This window comes from Falco cherrug, chromosome 9 (genome assembly GCF_023634085.1).
Source record: "Falco cherrug isolate bFalChe1 chromosome 9, bFalChe1.pri, whole genome shotgun sequence".
Lineage (NCBI taxonomy): Eukaryota > Metazoa > Chordata > Aves > Falconiformes > Falconidae > Falco > Falco cherrug.
This window is the reverse complement of record NC_073705.1, coordinates 35,749,796-35,763,716: the sequence shown is the minus strand read 5'-3', so window position 1 is coordinate 35,763,716 and position 13,921 is coordinate 35,749,796. Positions and strand designations below refer to the sequence as shown.

The 13,921-nt window shown below is 38.4% G+C and overlaps 1 protein-coding gene across 8 annotated transcripts in view; it reads left to right on the top strand.

Moving 5' to 3' along the window:
* Positions 1-13,921, top strand: part of PCDH15 (protocadherin related 15) — a 443,471-nt gene that overhangs the window by 247,636 nt on the left and 181,914 nt on the right. For all 8 annotated transcript variants that reach the window (XM_055720578.1, XM_055720583.1, XM_055720580.1 and 5 more), the window contains 2 exons: positions 9,029-9,163; positions 10,294-10,443. In XM_055720578.1, the coding sequence (XP_055576553.1) occupies positions 9,029-9,163; positions 10,294-10,443 (285 nt within the window). The remainder of the gene's footprint in view (positions 1-9,028; positions 9,164-10,293; positions 10,444-13,921) is intronic.

Sequence of the window (13,921 nt, the reverse complement as noted above, 5' to 3'; positions counted from 1 at the left end):
TTAGCCTAAGCAAGTTTCTGTCTGTTTTCTTTTATCCACACCTTCATGAAAGTAGTACTAAACCCCTTTGGTTCAAATATGCCTTGGTGCATATCTGTTACAAAAATCTGGAATTTTAGGGCACTATTTATGACCACCCTATGACACACAGGACTGCATATTAACTTTACAGAAATGCACAGAGAGGCTATTCATCATCTGAAGAGTGGAAGACTGAAACCGAGCAAGTCTTGTCTTTGAGACTGGTAGACTTACATGTTAGAGAGGTATGATTTGAAACTCAGAATACATTTTTTGGCAAGCTGGAGAGCTTGCTAGGAACCATTTTTGCCTGGGTTGCTACACTGCCAGTCTGGGTGATTGACAGCTGTAAATAGTATAAAGATCTCACTGTTAATCCACAATGTGCTGCTGGTGTTTCTCTGTCTGCAAGTCCACCAGTGTTCCAGGGACTGAGATATTTGCCCTCAAGGTTTTGTAGCTGCAGTGACCTAGGAAAATCCTACTTTGCATACAAAGCCTGGAGTGGTAAAATAAATCACACAGCATGGCTGCTGCAGGAGGGGCTGAATCTGTTGTGCTTGAAATAATTCAGAGCAGCTGTTTTAATTAAAGAGAATTCAGTGTCCTAGTTCAGACACTTAAATTTATGTGGCAGTTTTCCATGCTGGTGTTTTTCTGGGAACTCTCTCCTCTTTCCTAGTAGATGATACTATTACACTAAAGAAACGACAGAAGGACTTTGAACTTCATTAACCTCCAGAGGTTTTTCAGGTGGTAGTTAATAGTGCACTAATTAACCTTTCTCTGGCAGTTGCACAACTCTACCCACAAGATGTCAACGGCAGATTTGATAATACAAGGTTCTTTGGTGTAACTACATGTTAGTTCATATACAAGACTGAAAATCAAGATTACTTTGAACTGTTAAATTCTGAATTTGGGCTGACTCTTCGGATGAATTATGTAACTCCCAGGTAATCAGTATAGTACATTGCATTTGTATACTCTCAAACTGCAAATGTTTAATTTCAAAATCTTCTGCATGGAAGAGTAATTTGTTCCTTTAATATAAACTACTTCATGAGATTTTTAATGTAATCCTGGTATTTATGCCACCTACCAGAAGTGCTTTCTGTTACTGATTTTGTCAGTACAAGTTCAATACTTCTGGTTTTGAAGGCTGCTCTCAAATTCATCACAAGCAATTTGACCATAGGTCTCCACATTTTATTGTTGTGTAGTGTATTGGCATGTTCCCATGAAGTTATCTCAATATTTGGATAATGAATAGGGCAGTTCATTAATACACTTGTGTTTGCCTGCAGTAGAAATTTCAACATAGACATGGCCCAAATAATAAAAAAAACTCTGTTTAATGTGCAGCGGGTATTTCAGTTGGGAGCACTAATATGATTTAAATAATCTGCATCCAAAGATGATGAAAAACACGTTTATCATCTTGAACACAGGCTGCTTTAGGCAGCTGATTAGAAGTTGTTACATATTTCTGTGTCTCATTGCAAATATACCTGACATTTCGTATCTACAGGAAATAACCATTCAAGGGCCCAAAAGTATTTCCTAGTGAAATTAACACTCGTTTGTTTTACATCATGGTTTTATTTTCATTGGATAATGAATAACAGGAGTGTGGTTAAAGTAGTGAAAATCTAGTATAGTCACATGACACAAAATGAGACAGAGCCAAAATTGAATTATTTTTGTTTATTATTGAAAAAGTGTAATATTTCAGTGTTGCATAATGGGTAACTGCCAAAGATTTCTAGACTGGGAAATGATGTGGCATAAAGACTTAATTTTGACACCCCATCCCCCACCCCCAAAGTGAGGACAAAATAATGAAGATCTCGGGCCCTGCTGGGATGTAGTACCATGTGCCAGGGGAGATGGGCTGTGGTGGAACCTGGCTAGTGGCCCTCATGTTCTGTGCTCCTTGTGCCAGGATGTCTCTGTACCTGCAAGGCCACTTTCCTTAGGTATGGGGGGATAAGGGCCAGCGGCACAGCCATATGTACTCATTACCAAGCCTGGGAGATACAGGGGGAGAGGAGGAGAGCTCTGTCTCAGCAACCTGAACAACTCAGAGAATCTGCTGCCAGATTCCGTGACTGTATCCATCTTCTCTCTTGCATGTTTTGTTCATGCTTAAGGCCAACCAGATCCGATTCGTCAGATACACCCGAGTTGATGCATTCTCTCTCTTTCCGGAATGCTGTAGACTTATCTCACAACGTACAGAGATCTACCTGCAGCCACAGAGATGATGATCAACCTTGCCCTAGGGTGGAAGTGCTCTGTGCAGTTTCCTGTTCCTTTGGCACCACCTGGCTCATGCCAGCACAGCTCTTTCCAATTCTATGAAATGATGGAGCTGTAACGTAGATTGAGGGAGCAGAGAATCAGATCTAACTGCCTGTGTGTTAATACATGTGTCAGCAGTTCATGTAGTGCTTATAACCTTTTATGGACATGTGACTGCCAGCAAAATAAGGCTGTAAGTGCTGCAGTTGCACATAACTTGCATGTAAAATGGCCAAGCAAACTAAAATGACAAGTACCTTGTCACTGGGACTGCATGGTAGCTCAGGGTGGGTTAGTAAGCACAAGTAATGCTTATTAACTTCTACAGGTCTTAATGTTCTCATGGCTTCGCTGTATCTTATTAATGTATTTAGTAAGTAGGGATTGATGATCCCTTGCACATGTTAGTTTCAATAGTGACACTGTCTAAATGTAATGTATTCAGTCTTCTAATTGACAAATCAGTTGAGATTGTATTTCATATTAAAGTAACTTTTTATCCTCAGATAAAGGCATGAAGAAAGTGGTCATCTGAACAGTGTGTCTTAAGAAAAAAAGAAAACATTCTAAATTTAAACCCTGTGAGAATTATAATAGAGTCCTGCTATAAACCTTCCAAAAATTAATTTATAGATGTGACATTGCAAACAGACCTTTAACTAGAGCAGCACTGCCAACTGCTGATATAATTAAGTGGTCTGTTTGAATGGCATAAATTAAATTAAGCCACATGTGTACCTTAAGACCAGAGTAAACCAAAGCTGAGATGAGAAATTTAAACAGTATGATCTGATAGCTGTTTACAGAAGGCTTCCCAAGCTCTTGAGTCCTTACTCTTTTGATTCCATGGGAGAGTACTAATATCTTCTACTCTGGTGGCTAGGGTTGGTGAGTTACACAGTAAGTGCCTTACTGCCTTGTATGCTAAATCTGTTGAATCTATCTTAAAAAAAGAGAGAAATAAACCCAAGGCTGTAAGTTCCTAGTTAAAAAGAAGCTAATCAGCATTCATATCCATTACATACTGCTCTACTACTAAGGTGTTTACTGATACCACATGCAGTGTCTTGATAAATAAACTCGGAGGAGTGTAAGGTAATTTGTGCATTGCTCATTAGAGCACAAAATTGATGTCATGTTTATAAGGTGTGCCAGCATGCGTTCAAAAGCATTTAATTTGTCCCAGCACACATTCAGAAAAGCATCTGTGCAGTAGCCCTGATGTTTCTGCAGGTGCCTACAGCCCAGCACAGCACCCCAGGGCAGTGGAGTGTGACACAGGTCAGTTACTACTATAGGTTGCTCTCTAGATCCTTTTCTACCAGACCAGTTTCTTGGTTTTATGCTTCCGTTGTCTATGAAGTTGAAGTCAAACTAAGTAGATGGTTACTCAGCATCTGTGTTACCAGAGGGCTAGTGGGAAATGTTAAAGAATGATTATTTTACATAAAGGCATCTCAGCAGCAGCCCAACAGGACAGAGCAAATATTGGATGAAATAACTCTTAAATGTAATTACAAATGCACGTTCTGGATTTTCAGTGATATATCCAGGTAAGGAAAAATAAGGATTTTCTTAACCAGAAGTACTGAAGCATTTTAAGTATTGAAGTATTTTTGTCTAGTATTTGCCTGATGGCTTATATCTTTCACTGTTGGAACTTGTTTTGCTGCCAGTACTCTCTTGACAGGAGAGTTCTCATAATACTGCTATCCCCATATAGCACTTCTTGACACTCTAATAGTTATATTATAGAATAATAATTCAGAAAATATTCTTCCCAAATGTAGCAGCCCATTAATATAATTATTAAAACAAATAAAAGGGAAAGGCAAAGCAAAAAGACTGCTTATCATTCTTTATAAATATAGGGTTTTTTTCATTTCTGAATCTTGCCACTTAAGAAGGAAAAATAAAAATCTTAACATTGAATCACTTCTGTAGCATTATATTTCTTCCTGTGTTTGTGTAGGATGAATATCTAATATTTTCTGCCTTCTGAGACTATTCTTTCTCTCTTTGAGTTCCTTGGAGTCCTCAATGAATTATTATATCTGCCCTGTTTTAAACAAATGCTATTGCTAATTGGTGGAAGCACTGAAGATGCTTTGGTTTCTTGCCCTGCCCCAGGAGTTGCTCATTTTTATAAGGAACAGAAGATGATCTTTTCAAAACTTTTCTGTCAGCTTTTCATTCAGGGAGGGGCATGGCTCTTTGCACCTAAACTTGAAAAAGTCTAAAACTTGTTGTAGCACTTTGACTTTTTAGTCATTGTTGTGCCTCAGCCCTTCTGTTGTGCAGGGACTGGAAAGGTTTTGGCGGTGATTGAAAGAAATTATTCATAGGGTGTCCTGGGCAAAGTCTTCTCAGACTGATTGACCTTCTTCAGTTTTTCATTGCTTGGAATTTAGGCTTAATTTGTTCTCCTCCTTGGGTTCTATTGATCTAAGTGGTTTTATGACTAAATCCATCACAAAGACTTCTCAGGAGGCTGTGCTTCAGGTTATTTTTCTGTTATCTAATGGTAACATTAAAGATGCAGGAAATTCACTCCAGAGTATGTGTGTTCCGTGTCTATTCCATGCAAGCTATTGTGAACCTGGAGGACCTTCTCATCAGACCCTGCAGAACTCATCTTGCACAAGTTAGAGAAAATCAGTGAGGTCAGTGCCAACACCATCTGATTGCAAACCCCTTGTCAGTGGGACTATTTCACTTGCTTCACCTCTGCAAGGCTGTGAATCTCAATTTTTTTCAATGAAATATGTTAGAAAAGATATTCTACTTTCACCCAGAAAGGAGGAGGGCAAATGCTGGAAACATCGCTTCAACAAAAAAAAAAACTCTCTTCAATGGGTGTTTCAGTTGTGATCATCCTATACACGAAGATTGTTGGAAAACTAAGATGTTTCAATAAATTCTTTGTTATTGCTACAAGTTTTTGGAGACAAGCTTGTGCTAGCAGTTGGGAAGCCTAAGCACTTCTGATACTCTTGGAGCTTGTTCTGGCTACCCTGGAGAATTTAACAGACAAATACTTTCCCTCTAAAAACTCCTTGGGAATGTTGAAAAACATACAGAATATGTGTCATTGTCTGATCATTCTTGACAATACCATGTAGTTTTGGTTTAATCTAGTAAACTGCAGAAAAGTGTTTGCTTTAGGAAGAGCTTGTAAGCCCTTGTAGGAGGAAAGGAGCAGCAGAAATTTAATATCTGCACAGGCTTTCAAACTGTAGGGGATGTCTTCAGAGATTTTCAAGCAGAACAAATTCAGACCCAGGCTTTGCTTATTAAGAAGTGCACCTGAGCACTTTCTGGGTCTCATTTTATTGTGGTTTCATCTGTAACCAACTTTTCCCCAAATGTACTGCTTTTATCATGTCTGTCATTATCAGGTTTGCTTTTCTTTACCTGTATTCATTTTGTTTCATGTGTTTTTCTTTGTAGGTTGCACCAGGTGCCATTCCCGTAGGTATTGGGTATGATGTTTGCAAAATTGCTTTTGGTTTTAATAGTGTGCCTTACTTATTTCCCCCTGTCCTCCTTCATTTTTCTTTGCACTGCCAGTGTTTGAGACTGGGACTGTCACTTGGTTTGTGAAGCCTGCAAAGAGCCCTTTAAACACATTGGACCAAATTTGTTTCAGGCACAAAGTTGTACCGTGGTTATGTTGTGATTGCTTTATGTTCATTAAATAATTATATGTTTTTCTAGAAAGTGTTTTTTAATTGGAAAAGTACTATGAGTCAGTTTGAAGTATGTAAACCATATCAGGTTTGAACTGTGTGCTTGAAATGGTCTTGCAGGTTGCATGTATACTCTTGTGTGTGGATTCTGGTAGTTTTCTACTTAAAATTATATGCAAGACAATTTATCAGAGACAAACTAGTCTGCATGACCCAGTAATGTAGTCAGAAATCACAATGCTTAAGTCCAGGCCCCAAAATAGATTAATAGTTTAAAAAATTAAGGCAACAGAAACAGTGTTGTCAACATAGATGGATTGCTTCCCACAGTTTTATTCTCTTACATTATCTGCCACATAAAATATTCAGATAAGTCAAGCATACTTTCTTTCAGTGTAAATTGTGATAAAAGTATAAAGCACAACAATGCCAAGATTAAGGAAATAAACTGCTTTGTAGGTCTAACATGCGTAGAAGGCATAGATTGAAGTAAAGGCAGTTTAACTTACACATTAGGATAAAATTTCCAATGCGAGAGTAATTGAGGAATAGGATAAATTACTTAAGGAGTGTATGGGATCTTCTTCAATTTTTTTGTCAAGAACAAATAGGAAAAAAATACTGTTTCTTAGTGTTCAGAATATCATGACAAGCAAGAACTGTAACAGCTAACCAGGATTTTTGTAAATTAAATTTTTGTCTGACTTTGTAGTGTCTACAAAGTGAACAGTTATTGGCAATTACCTTCTGTAATTTTTCATGGGAAAAGAAAGAGATTTCCATTTGCATTGATAGCTTTAAAATTAATTTTAATTTTACTGGAAGCTGGCATAGTTGCAGCAAAGCATTAGGCAATAAGAAACCACTCATTTGAAACACTTTGATATTTCTTTCATGTAACTTTCAGCAACTGAAGATGTTTCTCATTTAAATAATGTAACCTTTGCCTTCCAAAATGTGTGCTTTAAAGTATTTTTAATTGCTAAAATAAGTTTCTCTTTCTCTTCATGTTGTACTAATCTGTCCTCATAGTTGTTCATTATGACACTTGGTGCATGTTAGAGATGGGTCAAGTGTTTATGCCTGCTGTACTGTAGGGATTACTGAACTTCCCAGTGGTCTGTTTTCTTTTTCTAATTATGTAGGCATGACAGTAATGACACTGTAAGAGTTAACCTTCTGGAAGCATTTTGGATTCAAGTTGAAAAAATGTTGAAAAAACATAAAGCTACTTTTTTGATAATTTGTTGAATTTAGCTATTTCTGACTGCATTGTGTGTCCTACCCTGTATGGGTCAGGTTCTGTAAAATTGTGTTGGAAAGAGCTGGTAAAAACACTTTCCAAGTTCAGCCACTGGACTTTCTGTTATGTTTTGTTCATGGTACTAGTCCTCTGATTCTTTATCTCCACATTATTTGGGACAGTTCAAAACAGTTTTTATAGGACTCGTCTCCCAGGCTTTTGTCCTTTGCCCGATCACATTAGCATTCCTCTTTTGTAACTTCGCCTCATGTAACAGAAATAACCTAAATAACTGATGACTGTGAGTAGCACATTAAGTCAGGTTATATTAACAAGATTACACACAAGGACATAGAAATGTTTGTTGGAATACTGTAGGCAATAAAAGGTAATGTAGTTTATTTTAAAATTTAACTGTAATGTAGAATGATCCTTGCAGTCTAATCAGTTTAATAGCTCAATTGCATCTTTAAAGAGATGGGGAAGATGTTGAGATATTTCATCCTGGTCATGAATCAAATTTTGTCATTTCAACAAGACAGACACCCCAGAACAATGCCTGAATTTGGGGGGATTTTCTGAACGCTCAGTGCATACAGAGCTGAAACACCTTTTTTGCCTGCTCTGTGCTGCCATCCAGTAAACTGCAGGGTAAGGACTATGGGTAGTAAATCCATTTTGCAACTTAGTATCCTTCTGATAAATTCACATTGGAAGGAACTAGCTTGAGGTTCTGGACTTTAATTAACTTGCTCTGTTCCCTGTGAGTACAGTAATAACTTCTGATTCTGTCCCTGGCAGAAATACTCCTTCCCCTTTCTGTTAGCAGAGATTCCGTTTGCCCCCCAATTAATTTCAGTCTTTTTCCCCAGAGAACATTTCATTTCTTCTTCCCTGTGCTCTTACAATCTGCCAAGCATGCTAGGAGAGAAGATGGAAACGGAAGGATGAGTTCCTGCGTGGTTGCTCAGGATGCCTGAGGCATTGCCCTGTCTTTATGTTGCCACGTGGTTTTGCACACACTGCAGCACCACTCTTGGTGCTCACCTAGTTGTACATGGAGCCAGCCAGACCTGAAATCTGTGTTTGCAGAAGGTTACCTAGGGAAAACATGAGTAACAAATTTACAATGCCTTGACTTGCCTTTTTTTTCCTCTTTACCCTAAATTTTACTTTCTATTGAAAATTACACCACAGTCCTTCACTATGGTTTTCACCTGATCAGCTGAGAGACTCATAATCCTGCATCAATATATTTTGTTCCTGTTTGAGACATAGAGAATCTCTGAACAGCATCTTCTTAGAGATCTACTTCAGCACATATGCTTATTTTTTCATAGCATCAACTCAGCTGTTTTATTGCTCCATTAATCAAGATAAGTTTTGTTTGTAATATGGTTGAAGGCAAAAGCTTGGATCTTGTTTCTTATATTGGTAAGTTATATTTGGCCAAAAAATATTGTTTTAATGAAGAAAAGCATCATTTAAAACTAGTAGATACACGGATTTGTTTACCCTTGGGTTTACTTGCTCTGTAGGTTGAAGTGTATTTGCAATACATTTTTCATCAAGAAGATTAGATTGTTAGATCAGCAGTGTTATTTTTTACTTTTTTTTTAACAGTTTTGTAGATTCAGTCACAGTATTTCTACTTTCTGCTTATGTAGGTTTCATCTAAAACAAGCGCTTGCATTAAGTAATGGGAAACTTAATGGTATATATGAATTTATAATAAAATGCTTTCTTTTTTTTTTTTAAATGTTGTTTAAAGACCAAGGATCCCCAGCTCCATCTCTTTCTGAATGATTACAATGCGTTTTTCACTGTGACTCAGAGTGGCATCACCCGCTACCTCACCCTGCTGCAGCCTGTTGACAGAGAAGTCCAGCAGCTTTACACTTTCTCGGTAAGCTGAAAGCATTTGAAGGCACATCAAGGTGTTGATCAGAGCAAGCGTTGAAAAATCATTAGTCATGACATTGTTATAGGTCATTAAAATGACACAGGAACAAAACAGTGAAGGATGAGCAGCAGCAGTACTGCAGGGGGGTGGGGCAGGGGGAGTTGATAATTGGGTAGTGTGCTCTTCCAAAATGCATGTCTTTGGTATGATAGCAACATTTTAGATCCCTCTACCAGCGTCATCTCCATGGTCCCACGCTTATATCCTTCTCAGCCTGACCCTTCTCTTTTGTACCCAGCTCAGCCTTTGAGGCTACCTTTGCCTTTTCTCAGCCCTTGAGCTAGGAACATGACACCTGTAATGGCCATTACACTTTATTTTCGTACAAAATAAAGAAGTAGGCTAACAGAAACAACAACCAGCAATATTTATTTAATAAAAAGAAGGAAAAAAAAAAGGTTAAGTGGACAAAATACTCCTTCAGGCATTTCCCAGTCTGTGAGTAAACAACAGCCCTAAAGTAATTTGCAAATGTGCTGTAGGGAAACCCTGTTCCTCTGCAGGGGTCCCCAGTCAATGCCTCCATATTTTCTGTTTGTTTGACATTTGAAAGGAGAGCTCACATTTCCTTTGTGGAGTAAGAAGGCCTCTAGCTCTTTAAGTCCCATTTAAAATGCTGTCTTTGAGGTTTAACATATGTATAGCAGCTCCTGTGTGTGGCTATGCCCAGGTGAAACTGGTTGTGTTAGACAGGTTTGCCAGCTGTTGTGGCCAGGCCCTGCTCCTTGAGGGTGTTCAGCAGAGCTGAGGACAGGCTCTGCTCTTCCAACCATGGACCTTCAGCTCAGATCCTGACCCCAGCCCTGGGAAACGGTTATTTCCTCTCATTACTCCTGCTGTTCTGCCCCGCAGTGTGTTTTAAAGTTATTGTTTCATTTTGATTTTGCCCCAAGTCTTGCACACTGCAGGCTCAAGCTCAGCTGAAGCCTCCTGTAATTGTAAGTGCAGACAAAAATGAAAAATGAAATGCTGATTTTTGGTTGTCATACTGTATTTTCTCATACTTGGAATTGTATTAAGAACACAGCGTTAAAAAATGTTCCTCTTCTGCCTTTTTTTCACCGTCCCTGAAGATGGCAGCTTCTGATGGTGTACAGGAGAGTGTCCCAGTGACAGTGAATATCCTGGTGATTGATGCAAATGATAATTCCCCAACCTTCTCCAATATATCATACAATGTCAAGATTTACACAGATATGAGGCCTGGGGAAGGCGTTATAAAGGTAATTTCAGGTCTTTTTATTAGCTTTGTTAATGCACTTTTTGTTAGCAGTAGATGGTCTTGCTGATACAAACTGGAAATGCACTGAAAACAGCTAGAAATGAAGTTTGTGTGTCTCCATCTACTTCATTAGTTACATAGCTTTTAAAAAGTTGCTAATATTAAAGGATAGGCCTGTCTTAGTTGTATAGCTATAGTTGAGATGTTTCATCTGAAGTTTTATAAAACCTTTTCATCTGAAAAATCTCTGAAGAAAAAAATTTCTCCTGTATTAGTGGGATATTGGAATAAAACATTTTGGGAGAAAGGTAAACAGTTCATTAGAACATAACCAGAAATGGTTTACCATGTCATAAAACTTTTTGGGTTTTATGGAAGCCTAAGTTGTTTGTAGAGCAAATGAGCAAAATGTGTTGAAGACAGGCCCAGAGAGAGAAGCAGTGTTAATTAAAGTTTGCAAGCACTTGTTTAGCTTTCAGTGCAGACTGGAGGCGAATCCTGGTGGCACTGAAGTTAATGGAAAAAGGATTTTGGGGATGGTAATTCTTCTAAGATCTCAATCATGCTCCAGGGTGCTTCCAGTCTAGCTGGATGAGAAGAATCTGTTAGTGGAGGCTGGTATTCAAGGATGGTAGAAAGCAGTGGGAGTATGGGAGGGGGGGGCAATATTAATCAGCTGAAGGTGATATAGTAATATAATCAGAAATTAAGCATTTGAAGGTAGCAGTGATTTAACAATATTAGGAGAGAGTTCAGTGTCTGTTTTGGCATATGCCCTACTTGAGCTTTATTCATTTGCTGCATTTCACATCTTTGCATCTTGGTTAATGTTATTCTTGTCTCTTTATCAGTCTGGGCTGCAAGTGCTTGAAAAGCATCAGTGAGAGCCATGGGGACATTTTCAGCAAGGTTTGAGGGAAAGAAAGTTTTAAATATAATTAAGTTCCTTCAAGGTGGAGGAAGGAAACTGGAGTACAAGGCTGTAGGGGGGCTGAGACCAAATGCTGTTGTTCTGAATGAGCAAAAGGCAGGTAGAGCTCAGGAGTTGTGCGTAGGGATTGACATAAGGAGCTAACTCCCTGTGGATTTTGGAAGTACAATACATTCACTTGATATTTAAGGTACAGAGATACATACAGTGAAACATGAGGGAGAAGATGTTGCTATATGAAATTGCAACATGTATGAAAAAAATGGTTTGAGTACCCAGAGTTGGCCTTAAGGATGCTCTGAGCTGCCTGAGTTGTGTTTATGATACTTGGGTTGAAGTAGAGCAGCTACTGTGCTTTTCTGAAACAGCTGCAATGCTAAAGTACTTGTGTGTTCTAAGGAAATGTGCTGTTCTTGATTTTTGTAACATCTTCTGGTGTTTCAACTGCAAATATTTTCAGACCCTCGAGGTGTGCAAAGAGCAGGAGTACAGATTCCTTAGTAAATAGTTTCTTCTGGGAAAAAGCAATAGAGTGGCTCTGTAAGGCCATCTGCATTGGCTAGTGCCACAAGAATCAGCTTAGTGGAGACACAAATTACTTCTTTGTGGGCAGGTTTGGTCTGAGAGACTATTGTATTCCTGCTCCTACACTGCCAATTGCAGCAGTTACCTTTTGCCTTCTCACACTGATGCTGTGTAACTGCTTGTATAAAGAGTATTGATCAGATCAGTGCAGATTAGAAATGTTGCAATGACAAAAAAGCATAAGGGCAGAAATGGGAAGAAGAAAAGTTTAGATGCAAATATTGTGCAGAGTATTTAAAGTTAGCTAATGCCTGAAGTCGATCTGGAACAGATCTCTATTAGAATGACATTGTGAAGTTGGAAATGAGTAGTGAGGAATTCGAGGCCTTAAACTTGCCTTTGCTAAAAATGAAAATTATTTTGGAAAATTTAAGAGTTCTGAGAGTGAGATTTTCCTTCCTCCACACTTCTGTCTGCAAGGTCAACACGTGGTTGCTTTCTGATTATGTGAGATTTATAATGTGGCCAGAGGTGGTGGGTAGAAAACTGGATTTTCAGGGAGAGGGGTGGTTTTTCAGCTAATTTTACATTGCCAGATGATCTGAGTGTATAAACTAACGGGCATAAAAAAAGCTAAGAGTCATCTTAAGATTTCTGCATACTCTGATAATGCCAGAGATTTTAGGTCGCTGGGGTATTTAGGAAGTTGTCACATTGTTATTTTGCCTGGTTTGCTGGCACAGAGTCTTTCATTCAGTGTTATAGGAGTGTGAGAAATGGGATTTGTCTTGTGGTGTTACAATTAGTCACCAAGTCTGTGGTGCCACGAATACCTGTGTGTTTCCTTAGGCCAGGAATGTAGGTATGTGCTGCCTGATCATGGTTTATTTCTGCTTTATAAAAATCTTCTCAAATGGAAAGCAGACCTTTTTTTTTTTTTTTTTTTTTAAAATGTGATTTTGATGATATACCTAGCTTGTTCTCTGTATGTAGTTGTAAACTCATCCTGTAATGCTATCTATATCATTGGTTTAAGAATCATTTGTGAGTCTGCTGTGAGGTGACAATCAGCTGTGGTATTTCTCAGAGGAAAATGACCCAGGTCAGATAAGATTAGTCTTTAAAAAACACTTTCTGTAATCAGAGAAAGTGGGTTAGAAAAAGAACACTGACCTCAGTGAATCTGTACAATCTCATAATCATTTACACATAACCACTGGCTTGCACTTATCTCTCTATTCAGACTTATTTTCAGAGGTGATCAAGAAACTATTTCTTTTATGAAGCATGTCATCTTTCTAAATAATTGTGAATTTCTTGTATAGCAGTATAAGTGCTCTCATGTAGTTGCTGCTTTGCTTTTATTATCCTGAGAGTAATAAGGTATAAAGATTTTAGCTTTTTTTTTTCTGAGTGCAGTTGCATGAAAATGTACAAATAACCCCAGTTTGTACTTACTTGCTTGTTCCATTTTGTGGGAAATTGTTTTGATTTTGCTCCTAAAAAAAACCCCAAAATGTATTACTTAATAGTTTAGATTATGTTTGCTGTCTGGTACAATCTTAAAAAAAGTAAATTTAAAAATCCTTAGGCTCTGCTTGAAAATAACCACAAATAATAGGAAAAAATTTCATTAATTGTGAAATTAAATTTTTGTTTTCTCATTTTCCCCTGGCCCCCAGGTGGTTAGAGCAAGGCATTTCCCTCTTCCCCTTTCCCTTGCTGCCTTTAAGAGGGTTGAGTAAAACAGGGGAAACAAATTTGTGTGCTACTCAGTTGCATTGGTTTCTCCTGGGAGGCCTGGTCATGGTGGGCAATACACCTTTTGCCTTCCAGTTATACGTGTTAGTTGCAGCTTTGCATGGCTGCTTGGGAATTTTTCAGAAACTTGGTGGATATCATGATAGAGGAGCTTGTCCCCTTTATAGGAATGACCTCCTCCCACTTTCTGAGGATACAGAACGGGGCATGAAATATCTGCTCCCTGACTTCTTGGACAGGGGCTATGGCAGTACCATTGGGG